Source organism: Hoplias malabaricus, chromosome X2 (assembly GCF_029633855.1).
Source record: "Hoplias malabaricus isolate fHopMal1 chromosome X2, fHopMal1.hap1, whole genome shotgun sequence".
Taxonomy (NCBI): domain Eukaryota; kingdom Metazoa; phylum Chordata; class Actinopteri; order Characiformes; family Erythrinidae; genus Hoplias; species Hoplias malabaricus.
In genome coordinates this window covers 53,934,068-53,958,730 of record NC_089819.1, presented here as the reverse complement: position 1 = coordinate 53,958,730, position 24,663 = coordinate 53,934,068, and the positions used below count along the sequence as shown (strand labels likewise).

At 43.2% G+C, this 24,663-nt stretch overlaps 1 protein-coding gene across 2 annotated transcripts in view; it reads right to left on the bottom strand.

Moving 5' to 3' along the window:
* Positions 1-3,819: 3,819 nt before the first annotated feature.
* LOC136676534 (vacuolar protein sorting-associated protein 35) overlaps positions 3,820-24,663 on the bottom strand; it is a 49,584-nt gene continuing 28,740 nt past the window's right edge. For both annotated transcript variants that reach the window (XM_066653624.1, XM_066653623.1), the window contains exons 12-17: positions 23,835-23,990; positions 21,610-21,732; positions 20,917-21,096; positions 19,640-19,879; positions 8,750-8,893; positions 3,820-5,274 (exon numbers count right to left, since the gene is read on the bottom strand). In XM_066653624.1, coding sequence (XP_066509721.1) covers positions 5,095-5,274; positions 8,750-8,893; positions 19,640-19,879; positions 20,917-21,096; positions 21,610-21,732; positions 23,835-23,990 — 1,023 coding nt within the window. In that variant the 3' untranslated portion in view covers positions 3,820-5,094. The remainder of the gene's footprint in view (positions 5,275-8,749; positions 8,894-19,639; positions 19,880-20,916; positions 21,097-21,609; positions 21,733-23,834; positions 23,991-24,663) is intronic.

The window sequence follows — 24,663 nt, the reverse complement described above, 5'->3', positions numbered from 1 at the left end:
CCACTAAACATAATAATAAAATAATTCCTGAGGGAATAACATCAGTGGCTCAGGAGAAACAACGGCAAGAGAAATTAATGTGAATTTGGCCCTGGGGTCTGCACTGTGAGGGGGTGTTTATGTGTAGTGAATGTTTATGGTGAATGGGTATTTGTGTGTAGAGTGTATGTATTCTGGTGTGTAGAGGGTGTGCATGATGTGTGTGTGTGTGTGAGGGGTATTTGTGTGCAGAGGGTGTGCATAGTGTGTGTGTGAGGGTGTGTATGGTGTGTGTGAGGGCGTGTATGTGAGGGGTATGTGTGTGTAGAGGGTGTGCATGGTGTGTGTGTAGAAGGTGTGCATGGTGTGTGTGAGGGTGTGTAGAAGGTGTGCATGGTGTGTGTGTGAGGGGTAATTGTGTGTAGAGGGTGTGCATAGTGTGTGTGTGTGTGAGGGGTATTTGTGTGTAGAGGGTGTGCATGGTGTGTGTGTGAGGGTGTGTATGGTGTGTGTGAGGGCGTGTATGGTGTGTGTGTGAGGGGTATGTGTGTGTAGAGGGTGTGCATGGTGTGTGTGTAGAAGGTGTGCATGGTGTGTGTGAGGGTGTGTATGGTGTGTGTGTAGAAGGTGTGCATGGTGTGTGTGTGTGAGGGGTAATTGTGTGTAGAGGGTGTGCATAGTGTGTGTGTGTGTGAGGGGTATTTGTGTGTAGAGGGTGTGCATAGTGTGTGTGTGTGTGAGGGGTATTTGTGTGTAGAGGGTGTGCATGGTGTGTGTGAGGGTGTGTATGGTGTGTGTGTGAGGGGTATGTGTGTGTAGAGGGTGTGCATGGTGTGTGTAAAGGGTGTGTATGGTGTGTGTGTGTGAGAGGTATTTGTGTGTAGAGGGTGTGTATGGCATGTGTAGAGGGTGTTGTGTGTGTAGAGGGTGTGTATGGTGTGTGTGTGAGGGGTATTTGTGTGTAGAGGGAGTGCATGGTGTGTGTTGAGGGTGTGTATGGTGTGTGTGTGTATATAGAGAATGTGTGTGTGTGTGGAGGGGTATTTATGTGTAAAGGGTGTGTATGGCGTGTGTAAAGGGTGTGTATGGCGTGTGTAGAGGTTGTGTATGGTGTGTGTGTATGGCGTGTGTAGAGGGTGTGTATGGTGAGCAGGTATTTACTCTGATCCAAGGTCAGTCCTCCTCCTGGTATTGTGTGATGTGGCTGCCATGGCAGCGAGAGTGGGTTAATTGTTTTTAAATTGCAGATACATATGCATTTATAGCTCACAGTGAGTCAGACTCTGACCTAAACCCCATCTTCTCAGCAGTGAGACATTAATTAAGATCTGAATGCAGTTTGAGTGATTTGGCAGAAGATCTGGGGCCACATTAAAGAGATATTAATTCACCTCTTGCACTTGTTAGTAAGATAAAGCCACACTAAATTAAAGGTGCAACCTTCGCACTGATCAACGACAAATTGGGTGAATCTGTTAAACTCCTCCCATCCAATCACAGTTAAGACACAGTTTGATTTGGAACCATTAAGATTTGTGATTCATCGTCGTGCCACGAGGGGAAATCACACGGGTTTAAGGCTTATATTATTAATATTTGCAGCACTGTAAAAACTAATTAAGTTTCTTGACACAATCCTCACACACACACACACGGCCATGGCTTAAAATTAAGTGAAGTGGGCCTGGGAGGAGAAGGTCAGGTTTGAGCCCCTCAGTAGGGAGAAAAATTAAAGGCAATGGTGGAGAAAGTCAAGGAACAGCACAGTCTCCTCCCTCAACATCCACATCTGAGAGGGCTGTCTCTGTGGTCGCTCAGCCCTTTATGCACCAGTGTGTGTGTGTGTGTGTGTGAGAGAAATGTAGAGCCACAATATTGTGGTGCTGCTGTGTAAGACAACATTACATTACGATTATTGTGCAGATTCAGCTTCACTCACTGTCCGTTTGATGAGTTCCTGTGCCACACAGGAGCACTGTAGATTTACAGTGACAGACTGTATTGTAAACACATACATTTTTTTAAGCCATACATGAAAAGGTCCGCACTAGACTTGTGCAATACGAGGATCTGATCACCATTCCACAATCATACAGTGCCATAACATCCAGAGATGTTGGGTCCAATTACATTTTATATTGTAGTGTTTTTTCAGTGCATTCCCTGAGTTATAAAAGGACTGGCTGTATTTCACAGACACTGATCGGGTAAAGAGGAGGCCTAGGGACCACTGGGTGTGTGTGTAGAGAGAGATCAGAGAAACATGAACTGGGAGCGAACTGTTAGAGTAAAAACTGTATTAGTGCAGAAAACAGATAACGGATAAAACAAATCACCATGGCTTCTGCACAAGTATCGTCTCTTATTGGTGAGAACGCCACAAAAAACATGAACATATCCACTGTCAGAGTGTCTGCTTTTAAGGAGCTGTTTAAACAGCAGAAATTACCAGGCCCCAGCTACTTCATATGTAACTGGACATTTTTAAAATGTTTTAATTCATTTTCAGAAAAAACACATCCACATCAACAGCATTTTCACAAATCTCTCCGTCCACACGAAGAAACAGCTGTCACTCCGTGGCTTTAGATTTTTTATGTATTTATTTTTTGGTGTTAGCTTTTTTTTACTTGGTCAATTAACCTTAACATTTATTTATTTATTTATTTATTTAAACACTGCACAAGCCTGGGAGCCTGGGTCAGGACTCCTCACAGAGTAATGGTGCTTTTCCACTGGTCAAATCTGGTCCTCGTCCTGGAACCAGGCGCATTTCAGTCTCAGTTCGCTCCGGGTCCCAGGCGAGCCGAGTAGGTACTAAAGGGTGAGGTGTAAACCCTGCAGAGAGCCCTGATTGGCCAGAGAGACCTGTCAATCACCATGAAACGCAGAGCTCATTCGAATTCAGCACAAACCGCCGCTCTGTTTTAGTTACAGCAGCTTTCACATTATTATTTTTTTTTTAATCGAACTCACAACGGCAGCTCGCAACTTTACCTCGATGTGTTTAGAAGAGGTTTAAACGCTCCGTGAGCCGACGGCCGGCGTAAATCTCGAGAAAAACTGATCTGTGAGAACTGCCGGGCGGCGGAGTCGTGTTCAGTCCCAAAAAACAACAATTAGTAACACAACGAGTAAACAGCGCCTACATTTGCCACGCCGTGGAAAAGCACCTTGCGTAATATTGCGTAATATATTTGAGCTGTTGTTGTTGTTGTTGTTACAAACCCGAGCGTATTTCACCAACCACCAACAAATCCAGTCAGCAGGATCCAGCGGCCAATGACTGACTACGGTTACATGTGTTTATAAGAAATATGAGCTTGTGGATCAGTGGTGTGGGCAAACCTTGGCGATGACTAAACAATGACCAACAAAAAAAACCTGTGAAATCCACACCACATTGTCAATGTTAGTGTTATATAAAGCCTTCAGTGTGGGCCAGGCATTAGTCAATCCTCCAGGAGGAGGACATTTGCTCACGCTGAACCATTACCTCACGGGGCTGTACTATTATTTGCAACAGAAGCTGCTACTGAGCAACAAATAAGGGAAAGGATCATTAAACACAAACTTGCCATTAAGCATCAGGCAAACAGAATGACACCCATGACCAACCCTGGCTGTGCCCTCTAATCAGAGCAGGTTTCCCTTAGAGAAGATGGAGATGGCCACAGCCTCCATGACCTTTTTAAACAAACACTTCATGTGCCATTCCTCAGCCGCCGAGCACCAGCGCAATTAGACGGAGATGAAACCATTTTACAGCATTCCCAAGACAAACTCGGATCATCTTCACGTGGAGAACAAAAAAACGGTGCAGAAGCTGTGGTGGTGGGGTTAATATTTTCGTTTATTTGTGCAAATGTCATGAAATCAATGATACTTATTCTGTTTTTAGCTGATTTACAATTAGATTATACATACAATATATGGGGGGAAATCATGATTAAAAAAGTAACAAGAGAAACAAGATGCGAAGAGGACTTTCTTTAAAGGTTTCTTTCTCAAATACAGACTCCTCCTCCTTCAACACATGCTCACGTTTGCCTTCACTGAACGTACAGCGGTATCTGAACACACACATCATTGTCACCATTCACCACCGGACCGTTTCACTTACGTCATTGGCCATTTAACTAGGATTAAAAAGGGACAACAGAAAAGAAAACAGATGCCAAGGAAAGGAAGAGGAATGGAATTCAATACAAACTGTCACACAGATCCAAGTCTCTTAAGCGTACGATCACACGGCCTGAGATGAATGCGGAAGGAACGTGTCGCACCGCAGGCTAACGATGAGGTCTCCACACAGTGATGCACGGCTCAAACGAAGCAAAAAAACAAAAACAAAACAAAAGCACTGTTTTCTTCTGCCTTTTCTCTGGGGTTATCTGCATCTGCTTTGTCTGTTCCTGCCTCTGTCTTCTTCGGAGGATGGCAACAACGGACTGAAAGGATGGAAAGAAGTGCAGGGTGTACTCTACTCGCAAGAATATACAACAGTATGCCTCACAAGCTCTGAGAAAGAGAGCAGGACAGAGCGAAAGAGTGAGAGGAATAAAACCTAAATTAGAGACGACGGGCAGAGAGAGAGAGAGAGAGAGATGGCATGTAGGGGTTGGCTTTAATTTCCCCAGGTAGGAAAACCCTGGTGTGCATGTGTGGGTGTATATACATACTATATCTCTCTATACGTGTGTATACACAAACAAATGAAGATGTACACTCCCCGCGCAGAAACAACGGGCCAAGCCCAAAATGGCACCACCTTGAGTTTTTAATGATATTCTGTAAAAAGACAACGTTCACGGAACAAAGACTACAATCCACTGAGAAGAGCCTGGAGAAAAGTAAATCAGGATCATGGTCTTTGTTCTGCTCAGAGTCTAGATTTAAACCCTGTAGAGAATAAATGGGTTTATATTAAACACAAACAAGTTAAGAAACATTTATCTCATCAACCATCAACATCGCATACTCACTTTCCTTAGCCTCTGGTGTAATTCTTGCTCGTTAAAAGCTTAACAACTTGCCATTTCAGGTTTGGCCCCTTATTTATTTTTTTTATTTTCTTTGCAGAGGAGTGTGTGTGTGTTGGTGTTTATTTGGACCCTACAGCACCAGCCCCTCATAGGCGGGACCCTCAGACTCTGGCGACTCTCTCTGCAGACGCAGGTGCTCCAGTGTGTTGTGGAAGTGCTTGTTGATCTGCTCTGTCTCCTCGCTGGCCTCCAGGTTCGGCAGGTCCTCACGAATCTTCTGGATCAGCTGATTCAGGACCTGAACGGTCACCTGGGAACATTTTAATACAATAACATTAGCCCAGTTAAACCTACGGAGTACGCTCTACCATCATGAGCAGAAGGTTTGAACACCACTGATGCAATTTTGTTGATCTTCTAGTTCACAATAAGTTCACCCATACTTCAGCAGAGTGCATTTGGTTTCAGCGCGTAACTGACTCGCGCAGCGAGAGAGACGACTCAAACGGTTTTATTTGGCAGCCACAATCTCAACAAACAATAATCAAGCCACTACATATGTTTATAAAGCGTAGACTTTCTTTTACTGGCTGGCTTCTTCCCACTGAGAACATTTAAATACAAGAGTAGTGTGAGAGGTCAGGAGGGTCTGAGAGTGGTCGCCTCGTCTACAGGCAATCAGAGTGAAGCTCCCACTTTCCAACATGTTTGGCATTTAAAGGGTTACTGGGTTAGAAACGACAAAACAAACAAAAAAATGATCATTAATTAAATCACACCTTTTTTGCTAGAAAAATAAAGCTTTTATGTTGACATGCATTGGTTTACTTTTTTGTCGTGGTATCGAAATTGGTATCGAGAATCATGGTGTGTGGCGTGTTCTCTCTGTGTCTGCGTAGGTTTCCTCCAGGTAACTGTCTGTGAGGAGTGTGGTGTGTTCTCCCTGTGTCTGCGTGGGTTTCCTCCGGGTGACTGTCTGTGAGGAGTGTGTTGTGTTCTCCCTGTGTCTGCGTGGGTTTCCTCCGGGTGACTGTCTTTGAGGAGTGTGGTGTGTTCTCCCTGTGTCTGCGTGGGTTTCCTCCGGGTGACTGTCTGTGAGGAGTGTGTTGTGTTCTCCCCGTGTTTGCGTGGGTTTCCTCCGATGCTCCAAAAACACACGTTGGTAGGTGCATTGGAGACTGGAGTGTGTGAGTGAATGTGTGAGTGTGTGTTGCCCTGCGAAGGACTGGTGCCACCTTCAGGGTGTGTTCCTGCCTTGCACCCAGTGATTCTGAATAAGCTCCGGAACCACCACGACCCTGAACTGGATAAGCGATTACAGATAATGAACGAATGAATAACTCAAAATAGGATATTTTCATTTAAACTGTTTTAAATCTTGAAATGGTTTGTTTTATCAAAATACTAATTTTTTAGTCAGATTTTGAGATAATATGTTGACAAATACGTTATTTCATTTGAAGAATTAAAGACCCACGTGCATCTAGTAAGTTAAAGAAAGTGGGCACGTCAGTTACATCATTATTTCAAGACTTCACCTCAAAATTTCATCATATTTTTTGCCAGAAACGAAAGGATAAAATGTCTCCCTCTGATAGGGCTACGCTTCCATTCTCCAGTGAACCTTTTTCCGCTGCTCTCGAGTTTATTGCTGGAGTTTTATCCCTCTGCCTCTTGGCATCGAGCGTGGTGATTTCAGGCTTGTGTGCCAGAGCGTCCTGTTCCTCTGCCAAGGCTTTCGATGGAGATTACAGAGCTGTTTTAACACCTTTTAACGGATTTTAACACCTGTGTCAGTGATGGATGCTTTTTCAAGTAGACGAAGCCACTAATTAGAAGGACATTCTGGGAAATAAAGTGTATGTCTTGCTCTGGCAGGGCATCAAAAAAGAACAAAGCTCGCCAATTAAGACTGGAGTCCAATACGTGGTTCTGATATATATCACAGCGAGAAGCACACATCAACACACGTGACGTCCCCAGCACCAGAACCGGATTCTGAGATGAAAGAGCACTCGAAATGTGTCTGTGCTTTTCTGGTTCTATACTGGGAGAACGTCTGGTCCTCAGCCCTGAAGGACACAGAAATGTGACTGTAATGAGCGCCAGGCCACAGAAAGGCACACCTGGGGTGAAGGGGAGCGAGGAGCGGAGGAATACGATAGACACATGTGAGATGGAGAGTGAGAGGGGGACCATTTTCCTGCTTCGCCTGTGAGGGTAATCAGAAGTGTGTGACTGTCACTTGTGGTCCTGGTGAGCTCTGGCAGGCACCAACTCAGTCTGAGGCAGAGGGAGGGAATACACAAAGGGAGCAAACTACTAGTGATGCCCTGAAATGGAAATTCGTAGTTAAAACAACATTGAAATTTAAGACAAATAAAATGCACCTGTCCCACTGCCAATGGTGCAGCAGTCGGGGGTCTAACGTTATTAAAAATGCTCAGTAAAACCCTTAAACATATTATTTGACCTATAAGCAAATTCAGGCTCAGGCATGACTTTATATTCTATTAGTCCTGGTGTTTAATGTTTAAATATTCATAAATTCATTCATCTGTAACCCTTATCCAGTTCAGGGTCGCGGTGGGTCCAGAGCCTACCTGGAATCATTGGGCGCAAGGTAGGAACTCACCCTGGAGGGGGCGCCACTCCTTCACAGGGCGACACACACTCTCACATTCTCTCACACGCCTATGACGTACTCCCTCGTAATGTCAGTTTGCTAACACTCTCGAGAGGGCCGGGCCCAGGCCGCATCTAGTTTGCGTGTTTATATAAACACACCTTAAACGGTGGAGCTCAGTTACAGCCAAATAACTCGGATGAACACCATCTTCATGTTTTAAAATGGCTCTAAACGTGACAAAATGTGACAGAGTAGAAAGTTAACTTATTAAGAAAGACAAGAAAAAGTAATGTCTGGCTTTAGCTGGTGCTAATACTTCTCTCATTAGTAACTACTCCAGCGGATGTTGGCTAGGTGCAGAAACAATGAAAAATAAACATCCCCCTGGCAAAGTAATGTCAGCAGATTGTCGACTAAGAAGCAAAGGCCTTGTGTAGAAAAGGGGTCTTTATCAGTGCTGCACCATTTTTCTGTTAGCCCAAGGGCTCTTCAAAAGAGGCAGCTCCTATTATTTTCCAATACAAAACCCCAAGGCTGTTTCAGGATAATAAACACTTGTTTTCAAATCATAATCTCCAGCGTTATCACCTGAGAATTAAGACCGCAGTGAGCCAATACTTTGTTGTAGATTATTCTTTCAATACGGATTACTTCTTACAGATAAATATGTTTTGAAAAGCGCATCCCTAACACTAATCAGTCGCAATGTAATTTAGGATTAACTTCCTTGGCCAAAGAATTACACTGAGCCCAATGCAGAATAGAGACACAATTAACATCCTTCGTTTTCTTTTTCGCCACTCAAGTCGGCTCATGACCTTTGTGTCGTTATACGCTAAAACTGGCCACGGGAGGGTGAGCGAGTTATTATTAGTATTATTTTTTTAAGCCAAATGTCAACCCTGTTCATCAATAATAGAAAAGCCGTACTTTGCCCAATCAATGCTCAGAAATCCAGCTTTAACGCCACCTTGGACATGAAAGGAGAAAAACTAATCATGGACCATCCTCGATTCTCAGGATAAATGTAGGTCAGGGAGTATCTGGGCAAATGTGGGTCGGGAAAAGAATGAAAAACGAAAGTGGAAAAGAAACTAAAGGAAAAACACAAACTGGAAAAGCTGTGGAGAGAGAAGAGAGAGGAAGAAGAGTGTACCGCGTCATTCTCTCGCTCGTAGAAGCAGACGTATCTGTTCAGGATCTCGATGAACAGCTGCACTTGCAGAGACGGGTCCATGCACTGATTAGCGATCTTCAGAGCCTTCTTCAAGCATTCCATCACTCGCTTCCCATCGCGGATCTGACGACAGACAACACACAACCAAAGAGATTCAAATCTCAGCATCTGTAAAGGGATCCGTATATAAATAATACACTTTATCTACCAAACATGTAAATGTAACACTAATTTAGAGGAGAAAATCAATAAAACACAGCTGTGTGCGAAGGATAATGTGCCCCTGTTCCGACTGTAGATGGACTGACTTTGTGATTAAGATAGTAAACCTGTTATACACTAGGGCTGTATCGAATACCTTTTTTTAGGGCTTCGATCGCATAATTCAGCAAATAATCAGCGTGTGTGTGTTTCGGGGGGTTCCTCACTCCCGGACTTGCTCAGACACTGTGTGGCTAAAGGCACAGTGTACACGAGTAACCAGAGCTTCGTGGGGGAGGTCTGGTGTAATTCGAGGCGTAAAGCTGACAAAATGAACTGTAGATCCGCCACACTTTGTTGTAAGTAGATAGTTGTAGGGTGTTGTGCTCTTTTAGGCTTCACTCTGGAGGTTTATGTTGATGAGGCTGAACACGGGTGGAGTGCTGGGGGAGCAGAGTGTTTTTCTTTACCGCTGTTGAGCCTGAATACAGATGGAGGAGTGGAGCATTGCCTTCATCAATAGCCACATTTATTCCAAAAAAACAAATACGCGAACCTCAAAATTAAAAAACGAATACCCAATGAACAACCACCTGAACAGAGGAATATTTGGGGCCAGCCCTAATATATAAGTGTAAATATATAATTTAAAAAAATAATAGATAAATAGGGTGGTGCAGCAGTTAGTGTCGCAGTCACACAGCTCCAGGGACCTGGAGGTTGTGGGTTCGATTCCTGCTCCGGGTGACTGTCTGTGAGGAGTTGGTGTGTTCTCCCTGTGTCTGTGTGGGTTTCCTCCGGGTGACTGTCTGTGAGGAGTGTGGTGTGTTCTCTCTGTGTCTGCGTGGGTTTCCTCTGGGTGACTGTCTGTGAGGAGTGTGGTGTGTTCTCTCTGTGTCTGCGTGGGTTTCCTCCGGGTGCTCCGGTTTCCTCCCACAGTCCAAAAACACACGTTGGTAGGTGGATTGGCGACTCAAAAGTGTCCGTAGGTGTGAGTGTGTGAGTGAATGTGTGTGTCTGTGTTGCCCTGTGAAGGACTGGCGCCCCCTCCAGGGTGTATTCCCGCCTTGCGCCCAATGATTCCAGGTAGGCTCTGGACCCACCGCGTCCCTGAATTGGATAAGGGTTACAGACAACGAATGAATGAATGAATGAATAAATATACACTATATAAATAGAAAACAATTTTTGCACATTTTAATATATTTTCATTTTTGTTGTTTACTTGCAATTTTTTTTGTGTGTGTGTGTTTTAATGTGTATTTTTTTTTAACTTTATATTCACTGGAAGTGGACCTCAGGGTAACAGGACCAACACAGCGACAGCATGTTAAACCTTTTAAAAAGTGCAATAACATAAATGTCATATTTATGGAGGCTCCTACAAGAATTAATTTCTCACTTTAACAGCCTCAACAACATGAGTATTTTGACCAGGGCTTTATCCAGACGTCAGCAGCCGACTATATAATCTGGAAATACAGCGTGTGCAGAGCTGTGTGTCCAGCTCCAGACCCCAAATCTGTTGTTAGGGGCAACGCTACAGCTCTCACAAAACGCAGTGTTGTTCAGCAAGTCGCAACGGGCTCCTCGCATTTGCTTCATTAGTGTTATATCACAATCTTCTACCTAAATAAAGAAATCACAGACCAACACGCTTCACGAGAGCCCGCGGGCGACATTAAAGCTCCGCAAACTCATTAGCACTTCTGTGTCCTACCGAGGAGACGTGGCGGATGTCTAAGAAACACTCTGATGGAGAATGTGTTTGGCTGCTCATAAGTGCTTATGTATTATTAAATCAGTAGAGAGGACTAGAGAGTCAGCTCAGACCCAAGAACGGTTATTAACACATTGAAAGGACTACAGAGAGTACTGGGAAATGAACTGGAGTGGCATCGCTTATGTATTTAATCCCCATCACCAATAAACAGATGAGCAGCAGTTGATTTTCCCCAATTCCCCAGCCATAATAGGCCTCATCAAAATAAGACTGAAATTCTAATATTCATCCAGTTTAACAGACATGTTTCAAAATATCTCCCTGCTGAGCGTAAACAATCCCCCAATAACGTTTTTTGGATTTAATTAGAGCTAATTCCAATTCCCACCATCTGCAAGCTTCCTGTGATATCACACAATGCCACCAGCCTAGGAAGGGTGCGGCAAGCACACACATCCTCCGAGAGACATGAGGCCAGCCCGCCGATACTTTTCTAATTGCTGCTAACACGAGGCCACTGATGAGTCGCTGGAGAATGTAAACCGCCCAGATCTGTCACATCAGATGAAAGACGACCCTGCTGGCTAGCGCCATGAGCAAAGAGACTGGGCCGTCCTACCCTCACAGAGAGCGAGGTCAATTCTGCTCTCTAGGACTCTTGGGAGGGGAGGTGCCCTCCTCCCAAATGTACATAGTGCAGTTTCAGCAGTGCTGACGCCAGAGTCATAATGACAGAGGGTCTATGTTGACTACTGCAAATTACAGGAGCTTCATAATGATTTTGAACCTGTAAGTTTGTTTAATTACATGTTGGATATAAAATGAGACACAACAATATATAAATAAATAAATACATAGATACATACATACACACACAATAGCACCCCCCCTCCCTTGTGGGTGCGAGTGAGTGAATGAAGATGAATGCATAAGGCACATTTCATTATGTAATAAAAATATAAATGTATGCCTCAATAATTTGTGCTTATATTTGAAACCTGCACACAACCCACACCCGAATATATAAATAAATCTGTTCTCAACACTGAGATCTGATTGATCTAAGGACGCACCAGTGTAAGAATCTAGAATTTAATGAAATGCAAATGAACAGAGCAAATCCACCAAATCAAAACAGATGTTCACAGTCAAGGGCAATTCGTGCTCTTAACTGCAAAAAGAAACGCACATTCATTTAGCATTGTATTGAACTGATATTGTAACTGATGTTATTCATGAAATTTCTGGCAGTCACTTCTCTTCATATTCCCTGGGCAGCCGTATGTAGATCACACTTCTTGCATCAGTTCTCAATCAGAATTCCTTCCACATGCTCCAACCTCTACAACTGCTGTACCTCACAGACTTCTATTCACAGGTTAAAGATTAGAACTGAATGTGTGGAATCACACCCTCGGATGTGCTGCAGTAATCTTAAACTGAAACACGTATGAAAGAAAACATAGCATCTCTTTACATGAGGGTGCGCCTGAGCTGCACAATATGAACATAAAATTATTTGGACATTAATACATGCCTAAAGTATTTGTTAATTTGTTTGTATCTGGAGCCCACCAACTCACACTCTGTGAAACAAGACCCCTAAGTCAGTCTTCTGTGTGCTGCCTAACTCATTCATTCATTATCTGTAACCCTTATCCAGTTCAGGGTCGGGGTGGGTCCAGAGCCTACCTGGAATCATTGGGTGCAAGGCTGGAATACACCCTGGAGGGGGCGCCAGTCCGTCACAGGGCGACACACACTCACACCTACGGACAATTTTGAGTCGCCAATCCACCTATCTGGACAGTCACCCAGAGGAAACCCATGCAGACACAGGGAGAACACACCACACTCCTCACAGACAGTCACCCGGAGGAAACCCACGCAGACACAGAGAGAACACGCCACACTCCTCACAGACAGTCACCCGGAGCGGGACTCGAACCCACAACCTCCAGGTCACTACAGCTGTGTCTGCCTAACTCAAAACAAGATAAAACAAGCTGTTATGATTCTGCACTGTGCTGAGACTTAAGAATTGCCCCGCCCCCTCGTCTGAGTCTGTCCAATCACAGCCCTGGTCCCATGTTTATGTGAAAGCGCAAAGACATGGTTAAACGCAGCAAAACAGACACGATGAGCATGGTGAAATAAGAGCACCGAGTTAAAATGGAGAAAACTGCTGTGCGCTCGGGGTCGGGGTGAACAGCGAGCGGCTCATTATCATTTAAAGGAACAGGCGCCGAAAGCGTGAGTTCTGAACGGGGTGCTTTATTTCATTCATTCATTTCTACAGGCTTGTATAGGAAATAAAATAAACGAATTAAAAATAAATATATATTTGAATAGTCCTTGCAACCTCTATCTTAATCTGTCTTTATGACACAATCAGTCAGAGGCAACCCATTTTAATCACAACATCACTGTGACATAACAGCTTTACTGACATTTTATGTCCATATCTTGTAGATCTACGGAACGGCGATACGGATATTTGTGCTCATATGATCCCAAATGCCACACACACACGCTCTGATTTAACATACCATCCCAAAATGATAAATGTCACCAAATGGCCACAGAAACCTGTCATGAGTGAGATAAGAAAAACCCAGGCGTGCAAGAGAGAAACTAAAAACACATCTATACCTCAGACTGGAGATACACCTTCTGCTCGAGCCTCCTGTTCTCTCAGAGAGCACCCTTTCAAGGTAAAAGTGGTAATTTAATTATTCTGAGCCTCAATCTAAAGAACAGAAGGCTTTTTTCTGTAACTATACCTCTCTCCGTCTCCCGAGCCATCCTATCATTTACAGTGTGCAAAGACCTGGAGAGTGGCTATTTGTGTTATTTTGGCTCTGTTCTCCAGCACGTGGCACTAGATCTGAAATAATGACTACAGGGCTGAGGAGCAGGATGTGAGCTTTATATTAAAGCTCTTTCTTTCAATACTCTTCTAGCCATATAGATATGAGTCCCTCCATTTCAGCTGACCATGAGTAATTGGTGCATTACAGGACAGGCAGAGCATCACAGGGGACAGAAAACCACCAAACCATCTGGTCATTTCCGTAGCGGACACTTCAGGGAGTCGTTAATTGTGCATGAATTAAAGCTGGGATAATGAACTTCGGCCACACAGTTATTATTTTGTTGCGAACACGATGCACTGAGCTCCACGGACAACACCAGCCCTGACACTCGGGGCAGCGCTGTGCGTATTCAGTGTTTATAATATGTGTTTAAAGAGATATTTACCGATCAATTTACAATTCTTTGTTGAAACTCCTGGGGTTCTTTTGCATATTCAAGTGGAATATTTAGTATCTAATCTCCCAAGAAATCTCTAGTGGAAAATTAATAATTCATGGCCGTTTAGTTTGGAAATTAAATAAATGAAATGGGTTTCTGACATTTCTCACGCTCTCAAACAGAAATATAAGGAGTTCTGTAAAAGACTAACCTTTCCTCTTTTAGAAATAATGTATGTGTTGTGTACAGTTTGCTTCTTATGTGTAAACTTAGGGCTGGGTCATTAATCGACATTCAGAACTTCTAATCGACATAATCTTGTCTATATCTGTTATATATTTCTTTTAGTTCTATATTTTGAGAGACAATCACATCTTCACTTATAACCATCTTCAGGATATATTTTGTCTCTTAATACAATCTTTCCATGTATAAAATGAACAACAGTGAGGACAGTCAACGATGTACACTTTTGGCAGGGAGCAATTTCATTCATTCATTCATTCATTATCTGTAACCCTTACCCAGTTCAGGGTCACGGTGGGTCCAGAGCCTAACTGGAATAATTTTTGGACTGTGGGAGGAAACCGGAGCACCCGGAGGAAACCCACACAGACACAGGGAGAACACACCACACTCCTCACAGACAGTCACCCGGAGGAAACCCACGCAGACACAGAGAGAACACACCACACTCCTCACAGACAGTCACCCGGAGGAAACCCACACAGACACAGGGAGAACACACCACACTCCTCACAGACAGTCACCCGGAGGAAACCCACGTAGACACAGGGAGAACACGCCACACTCCTCACAGACAGTCACCCGGAGCAGGAATCGAACCCACAACCTCCAGGCACCTGGAGCTGTGTGACTGCGACACTACCTGCTGCTCCACTGTGCTGCCCAGGGAGCAATTTACAAAAGATAACAGAAGAGGAGAAAATATATAAATATATAAAACAAAAGTCTACAGTATCAAGGAATGAATTGCATATCAACTTTTAAATTATATCTGTCAATTTGATATAAATATATAATCACACAATGATTCTTATTCATTGGATATTTCCACAAAATATGGTCGTTCTATATCGAATAGATTAGTTCTATTCTGTTATGTCCCCACTGTGTGTTCATGTACTGTCCCTTTAAAACTCATCTCCAACTCTCTGTAAGAATAATAATAATAAAAAAACGTCTTTAAATCTTTAAGATGATCACTGGACTTTACTTGGAAACGCTGTAAGAAAGTGCAGAGCAGCGAGAAGAAAAAGGCTCAGGTGCAGGGATTGATGAACTTGAACTGGAGAAAGTCTTTGTTCAGTGCAGGGCAACGAGGCCCACTCCTGCAGAACCCACTGAGACACTGTGCGCTAGTTCCACACTCAAGGCCCAATGATCTTTTTGGGGATGATCCGCACTTTGAACAGCAGGGTGATGGAGTTCGGCTCAGTCACTCAAGACTAAAATAAATAAAAGGAAATGCAGTGCTGCATCTTAATGAAAATCAAAAATATAATCTCATTTATATCCAAACCCTGTGCCTCAAAAAGATTGCAACTTTCCACACAACACCTCGGCGCTTCTGTGTCAAAATTAAATTTTCCTTTCTTTAAAAGGAACATATTCTCCCCTTTTCCACAAAAGAACACAGTTCTGGGGCCTTAATGAAGAGCCTGTGATATGCTTTGTTCAAACTATCACAAGAATCAAACACCACAGCAGGGTTCTCCCTCTGTTTAAACATCCCTGATCAGAACGGCTGCCTTCAGTGCAGTTCCTTTGAAGAGTAATTAAAGCTTAAGGGCTATTAGTTCATTAGCAACTGAAATGTATTGTTCTGTAATATTTAAATAGACCAGCCTTGCTTAAAATCTGAACACAGCTTTTCAAATGGTCAAAATCCCATTCATACTGTGCTCAGTTACACTTCTGGATCAACTCTACAGACCAGGAGAACTTGTTATTGTCTCAACGCATATTGACACTGTCCAAAGAAAAACACGTATCCCCATTTTTAGTTTAGATTCATTTGAACACAGCTGCCGTCCTTCGCATTCTATGAAAATATCACGATGAATGGACCAACAGAACTGCTCTATGACTTCCATAAAGAGTGTTTCCTTCTCCTGTAAAACAACTATTTTGGAGATACATGTTCATCTAGAGACAGCAACAGAATCAGCTAAGCAGCGGAACCACCCCCTGATGATGCTCACCCAGGCCATGGCTCAAATATGAGCCTGTATTTGAGCATTTTTTCAAAGTTGAGCTAGGAGTGGAGTTAGCTGAAAGCAGCAGGGTGCAGTTACTCTTTAAATGATAATGAGCTCCACACAGTTCACACACAGCACGGACCAGCTGTGTCGAGCGAGATTAACAGTACCTCCATTTTAACCGCGTTCTCTTTCTTCTCTGCTCTTTTTTGCTGGTTTTGCTGATTCCCTCGTTTCTCATTATCTCATTTCTCCTCTTTGGCCTGGCCTGGTCTCGTCGGCCTTTTTCACAGTGTGTTAGTTGGCGTGCTCCAGATCCACTGGATCTGCGTGGGTTTCCTCCGGGTGACCGTCTGTGAGGAGTGTGGTGTGTTCTCCCTGTGTCTGCGTGGGTTTCCTCTGGGTGACTGTCTGTGAGGAGTGTGGTGTGTTCTCCCTGTGTCTGCGTGGGTTTCCTCTGGGTGACTGTCTGTGAGGAGTGTGGTGTGTTCTCCCTGTGTCTGCGTGGGTTTCCTCTGGGTGACTGTCTGTGAGGAGTGTGGTGTGTTCTCTCTGTGTCTGCGTGGGTTTCCTCCGGGTGACTGTCTGTGAGGAGTGTGGTGTGTTCTCTCTGTGTCTGCGTGGGTTTCCTCCGGGTGACTGTCTGTGAGGAGTGTGGTGTGTTCTCTCTGTGTCTGCGTGGGTTTCCTCCGGGTGACTGTCTGTGAGGAGTGTGGTGTGTTCTCCCTGTGTCCGCGTGGGTGTCCTCCAGGTGCTCCGGTTTCCTCCCACAGTCCAAAAACGCACGTTGGTAGGTAGATTGGTGACTCAAAAGTGTCCGTAGGTGTGAGTGGGTGAGTGAATGTGTGTGTTTCTGTGTTGCCCTGTGAAGGACTGGCGCCCCCTCCAGGGTGTATTCCCGCCTTGCGCCTCGTTTGACACAGAGAACTGAAGAGACACCATTTGCCCTAAAGCTGAAGTCTGATTTTAGGAATTCTACACTTCTCTATGAAATATAGCATCACTCACGGGTGTCCATTCATCAGTTTAAAACAAAACACAGACAGAAAGAATGGTGCATTTATTACACACATTATCTCACATCTCTCCCTTATTCTTATCCTCATAAGACCTCACAAACAGATACAACGAGAAGGGCCGAATTTACAGATTCAGGAAATGTTTGAAACATATTGCTGCATTGTGTTTTCCAAAAAACTCTGGCTTATCTTTTAACATATGGACATTTCTTCAGTAATTTTTGTTGATCTCAGTGTTGTCCACCGTTTTCCTGCGCGACTGTTCACATGAAAATCAATGGCACCAACGTTTTAGCCACATGCTCTGTCCTCTCTGTTCTGTGGATTTTTTTAAAAGCTGTTACTTTTTCTCTCTCTTTTTGTAAAAGGTAGTATATTTAAATATTAAATAAGTATTTCAAATGCAATTTATGAATATTTCATTTTACATGGATATAATTACATTATTGTGCTATTATTATTATTATTGAGGTCAGTTGCAATAATTGGTCCTATATATAGTTATTATTCCTGGGACATATCACATTGCAACCAGCCTAGGAGCAGCGCATTAGCTCCGTGCCGATGATGAGGGCGATCAAGTCACTGGGTCCATCCTCAGAGAGAGAGAGAGGAGGTCTGGGGTTAGAAACAACCACAATGAACACATCCTCAAACGTCAAATAAGATTTTCAGGGCATTCAAAGATCTCAGATCTTCAATAAAAATCATCAGGCTGTGTTTTTATTCATTTCTTCTGCCATAACTGTATCCGAGGGCCTTTTAGAGGCAGATCTCTCTCTCTATATATGTTTTATTATTATTATTACTACTGTGAAATATGTCTCTATAAGGGAACATTTCAAACTGAACCCCCCTGAATGACCTTGTTTACACTCGGGAACTTAACTGAGAAGGAAACAATGAGAAATAATTTGAATTCCCCTTGAACTGGACACTCTTGCTGTAAGGTGTGGCTCAGCACGGTGTTATTCCTTTAAATCGATGTCACTGGGTGATTACAAATTTCAGATGAACATATAATTAACTGATCTTCTGAATAGTTGGAGCTCCACTGCGCGACTTGTGGAAAACTGTCCTTCGTGCCAAAAAATGCTGTTTAATTAGCGCCTCACAGCTGAGCACATAGCATGTTGTTATTTACTAATTGGGCTCCAACAACATGCTACGACAAAAGGTCATCATTTCAAAAAGGAATCCACTAAGTAGGAAGACAATAATTAAAAAACTTATTAAATAATGTAATAAATGGAGCGATAAATGATTCATTTTGTGCTGAGAGATTGCAAACAGAGCTCTGCATTTTTGCTCATTCATGATGCCACTCACTGCTCACACACTACAGTTTACCTTTTTGTTTTTTCAGGTCGATGAGCGGCTCGCTGTTCGCCCCGACCCTGAGCGCGCAGCAGTGAGGAGCAAGGAGCAGAAGCTATGTTTTTTTTTGTCTCCTTCTTCGCCATTCTCGTTTTCTCAGTTTCTCCGCGCTCGTTGAGTCTGTTTTGCTGCATTGAACCTCATTTTGCGTCCTCACAAACTCGAGAACAGTGCAGTGATTGGAAAACCAGGCACTGCGAGCAATAATCCATGTATTCTGGCTTGGGCAGCCCACAGAAAACTGACTCTGTGTTCTTATTTCACAGTGTGCGGGTTGGTGGGAACCAGATCCCAATATTAATGTGCACAGGCTGTGAAGGGCATATCTTTTTCATAATATGTCCCCTTTAAACAGCCGACCCTCATTGGAGTAAACCATTATAGGAGCGAAAATAAGCCACAAATGTCATTTTCCATTTTCCGGCTGAAAGTTTCCAGTGGCTGAAGTTTCTCTGTGTCTCTAATCGAAATTCAAATACATCACCTCCAGCCTGTGACCCCTCCAACACATTCACTCTCATTCCAAAAGCATTCATCAGAAGAAGGAAAATGTATCTGAACAAAGCAGAATGAAAAAAACTGAGTGTAGAAATGTCTTATGGTGGAAAGTGACCGACTCACCTGAGTCACTGCTTAAAAAACAGAAAATGGTTTCTGAAGGACGCCACAGATGCTTACACCCCCACATTATTCACACCTACATTAACACCCCACACCTTAACCTGGATTTACATACTCGCACAGACAGAACTACATACACACCTCTGCATTAACATCTACAGATACACACCCCCACACACCTTTACATTAAAGAACCACTCCAAAGAAAATCAAGTGTATAACCTTGTGAGCACGTACGTGAGGTGATGTTTACATGCTAGAAGATGTATGATGAGAGTCAGCTGTGCGTGCTGAGCATTTACGCTTCAATACTACAGCCTTAAGACCTTGGATTCAGACAGCCAGGGTTTCACACGTCACATTATTAAAGAACAAATGTTTAAGGGTGTTTTCTTAACACCTACAGAAACATCCATGCCAGATGATCCCACAGAAACCCAGGTATACACACCTCCTCTCCATTCTTGTCTGTGTTGCGTCCGGACCAGAAAAGGTGAGCGCAGATGCTGACCGCACGGCACTGGTCCGGTTTCTTCAGCAGTTTTGAAGCGGCCAGAGCACACTGTGTACGAAGAGGCTCGTGATTTTCTTCACTGAAGCATCGCATTCGCTCGAACGTGCCGATGATGAGGGTGATAGCGGCAAGCTGGGCTTTTGAGTCACTGATCTCATCTTCATAGAGAGAGAAGGCCTGGGGTCAGAGAGAATCACAAACAGGATTAATAGGGAAAAAATGATAATGATTCAACAGGGCTTTCTGGCTCAGACACATATACATTTTAGTTCAGCTCGTCCTTGTGTAAAATAAAGGATATTATGGGATATAAACCATGCTGAACGCCTGAAAAACCTCTAAAAACAGGTCTCAGTTTTTCATCAGGGCATATAAAGGCTAAATGTGGAACTTAAAACTTTTTTTAAAATGTCACGTTGACTAAATACACAGTGCTGATAACGCAAATACAAAAACACTTCTCAAAATGAATCCATACCCACAGCAGCACACTCAGAGAATTCCAGCCCCACAGAGAAGACCCAATAACTTCCTGTCTGTAATTATCAGTTTATTTTAAGATAATCATAAACGAAATGTGATAACCATCGTAACGGTTGCAATTTAACAATTTAACTCTGCAAGTGTTGTATTAAGCTTCCAATTTCCTTATTAGGTGTTCCTTAAAGCCTCTAAGATTTAATTAATTACACACTCATTGGAAAGTCAGGAAGTTTCTGTGTAGTTATGTCCAAGTAAAAGCAGCCAAGCCAACTCTCACGTTTATCATAATACTCCGGAACATTACCGGCTCTATTCACACAGTGGCTCACTGGCATTACTCAGAGGGCTGACAGGATAATATCTGGGTAATGTCTGTGATGAATGATATGGAGACACAGCTCCTCTGGGTAAAGTATGGAAAATTTCTGGACTACCGTTCATGTTCATTTAAAGGTATAAAAAGTTATGTTGTTTAACAACTTTTAAAATTAAAACATTCTGACTAATAACCATTCAGGGACACTGGATAATGACTAAAAGGACAGTAACATTCCTCCTAGATCGATTTCATGTATTTAACGTCTAGCTCTGTGGAGCTGGAACTTGTGAAGATCCTCGATTTCCCTCCCACTGTCCGTGCACATTTGAATTGTGACTCACTCTTACATCACATCTCCTACCACGCCGCTGGTGAGCTGAAGGCTAAAAGCAGAGAGGGACCAGATCCGCACCTGAGACATGAATTCGTAGGCCACAGTTTCGTGGTTCTCGAAGCCGATCTCTCCGGCCGCTAGCGCCCCCTGGAGGAAGAGCCTGAGGGGCAGCTCTGCCAGCTCTGCCTTGATGAGCGCGCTGATGGTCTGGTGGGCGAAGGAGAAGATCTTCTGGCACTTTTTCTCCCATTTATCATCCTGCAGGAGGGAGGGGAGTGAGAAAAATTCCACCAACAGCCAAACTCCCCTTTCTATTCACTTACAAATGTATGACTCATGAGTGGGTTTATGGCGTTATAAGCGAAAACAGAGCTCAGGATTTAAGCCAAAATTATGCAATAGCAACAGAAAAAAGCGTGCATATTTTACTTGGCATTTTAGGGTATTGCTTTGAAGTCAGCAAAGATATTTAATTAAATCTATAATAAATGCAGACTTTCAGAGCCACTAAGGTGCTTTCACTGCGCACATAATCCTTGTGAATAAAAGAAAGAAAAATGTAGAGTTTGTGCTTTCTGTTTGCTCTTCATTCAAAAACACCCTTGACTACACCTGCTGCCGTTAAAAGAAAAGGCCAAAGCCTAGAACAGAGGCTCCAACTGAAGAATACCCACTCTTCGCTGTTGTGTGTCCTTCAATGCCAACTGGAAGCGCTTGAAGAGGACACATGAGGGGGAGTGAAAACGCTAAGGAGGCAGTTAGCAGACTCACCGAGGAAGAGTTGTCTTTGTAACGGAAGGCCAGCTGATAGGCGGCGAACACTAGCGGCGGCAGCGTGTAGCGGATCCTCTGATTACCCCCAGCGCCGAAATGCTTCCTGGCTGTGTTCAAAATCTGTGGGAGGCAAAAATCAAGAAGAAAATATAGGACATATCTGAATAATTCATAGCTCTGAAACAGCGTGATTGCCCCTGTTCTCATCTGCAGATTCAAGCAATTCCATATTCATTAGACACTAATTAGGCCTCTTCTGGGTTTGTGTTGTCAAACTGCACATCCTGTGTATCCTGAATCATTTGTACAAATGCTTCGTTTAAGAGATATGTCAACACACCAAGGCTAACACAAAAGACGATTTAGTTTTGTCGGAATTAATCCCAGTTAATCTGCAAACACACGGCATTGGAATCCTCGAACATGTCTGTCCAGAGCACTCAGCCAAAACTTTGAGAATTAAAGATGCTCAATTTGTAGCTAAGGGAACTCGAGTGTTTCTGTAAACACTTGAACGTCAGCCTAGATTCACACTGATTTACATTTAAGTTCTCGAAGATGTTTCCGCTTAAGTATTAACCTCCTGTTGTCTCTGGGGTCGATTTGAACCCATTTAAAGTTTAACGTCTATAAATACGTCATCTTTTTTGCTTCATATTTACGGACTTTTCCAAATTTAGCCGGGCCTTCACACATTTACTGAAAGCAGCTGTGATCTCTGGCTTCTGTTTGACCCCAGGGTTTGTTGGCTGTGAGAAACACAGCAGAAGTATCAACATTTCACCCATTTCTCTTTCAGTTGTTGAAGCCGAACCTCAGGTTTATAATCTTCAAAACAACTTCGCTCTGCTTTACGTCCATGACCTTTTATTTAAAGTGTAATTCTGTAATCAATAACAAACAAAAAGTACCTCACTCGTAAACCTGAGTAGCAATTTTAAATCTAATCCTAAACTGGAGCTCAAATTGACCCCAAACGTAAAGTTTTTCCTCAAATAAAATTGTTATTTATTCAAGGCTAAGAATACAAGCTCAACAGACATTTTTAAATCCAGAAAACCATTATTTTTTTTATTTACACGCCTTTAAAATGGGTCTCTAACTGATTAGACCTCTTTTAGACCACTGCATTTCATCTTTTCAGCATTTCACATATATTCTGCATGAAATAATAAGTGCCTTAAAAAGCAAAAAATAAAGTGCCATTTAAATATAGAACTCTATTATTTAAAAAGCTACATTTGAGGGCTAATGTTTACAATCTGAAGACTGTAATGCACGTCGTAGTGAAACGAGGCCGCAAACTCGTCTGTGGTCCCGCCAGGATCAGGGATGATGTGTCAGTGCGAAGACTAAAAGCTTAAAATGCACCACGCAGAACTAGCTGTCAATTAGCAGCACACAAACAATTGCATTTTTTTTTAAACTGTCTCCACGAGTAATTGTTCAGAGCCGCAATTAATGCATTCCACATGCAGAGGCAGTGTCTGCAGCATCACAATCAAGAATTTCTGGATGCCAACGGCACCATTTATTTAAGCCACTAACGAAGCACAAAGAATTTTACAGCAAGTGAGGGAAATGTTCCAAACAAACAGACATTCAATGGGAATCACAGCTTTGGTTTTAACGAATATCAAATCAGAATTTTGTGAAAATGTAATAAAAAAAAAGTATCCAAACAGAAAATATCCTCAGTTTTATCCTAAGTTGTTTTGATATGATTTTCTCAAGCCTCACAGCGGCTCCTTGTCTAAACAACTCTGTTCAGAGCGGCTGCTTCCAGCACCTGCTCCTATTTTCTCCACGCTCGTTGTGTCTGTTTTGCTGTTTAACCTAATATTTGTGCTCTCACATAAACGAGGTCCCATCGCTGTGACTGGAGATATTCAGACGAGGGGGTGGAGCAATTCTAAAGTCTCTGAAGTTGCCAGAAGCAGCACAAAATCAGAACGGCTCGTTTTATCCTGTGTTTTCAGACTTGGGCAGCACACAGAATGATGACTGCGTGGTCCCGTTTCAGTGTGTGGGTCGATGTGCTCCAGATTCTCAAATTAATATGCAGTATACTGTCTGTTTAATATCGTAAAGAAGAAAACCCACTGCTCCTTTAACCGAGGGAGTGATCAATCTCCCCCTAATAAGGACTTTTATATAGAATTGTAGCCCTCTATAGCCTTTATTGCACTCTTAATAAAGCCAGGAATGATATCAATGCTAACCAGGTACTGCTGATCAGGATCCTCTGAATGGAGCAGGTGGATGAAACGGCCCACCAGACTCTGCTCCTCTGCAAAGTCCTCGGGGTCTGGGTCTTCCGCTGGCTGATCCGGCTGGTCCTGAATCAGTGTGGACACCAGATTCAGGATAGCATCCACCTGCAGAGACAAACAACACGTCAACACACTTTTAAGTACTTACATAACGCTTAGAATGAAAATACAACATGATAATCCAAGTTAAAACATGCTATTTGACCAAGGGCATTTAAAAACAACTAATTAACCAAACTAACATCAGTTTGACATACTTGGATATGTAGAACAGCACATGCTAATTGATTTGGAAGAGCAATAGCGCATCTAACAGATAGGTACAGAGTTGTATTGTGTAGATTCAGTACTGAAGTCAAGATACTGGGTGGGTGTCTCTGTGTGCACTGCTACTCAGCGCAGGTGTCGGTTTGTTGATGTGACAGAGCTGGGCAGTTGGCGCTCTCCACCAGCCTGTTGAACTGTCTAGTGATGATGCATTAGCAGCAGTTCAGATAAAAGTGATGGCTGGTGTCAAACGTCACATTCCCGCCTTCACCAACGTGGATCCAATCGGTTTTTCGTTCACAAACCTAATTTGGAAACGTTCTGCACATTTCCACCACCATAAAATGGCTCCCAAATTCAGAAAACATTGTTTAGTAGTAGGTCCTTCACCGAGAACCGTGAGGGCTTCTGTGGGTGTGTTGGGGTCAAGAAGCTCCAGAAAGAGCTCAGAGACTCAAGCGTCATCGATGTCTGATTTGGAAAGAAAAGAAAAATAAATGGTAATAAAAAA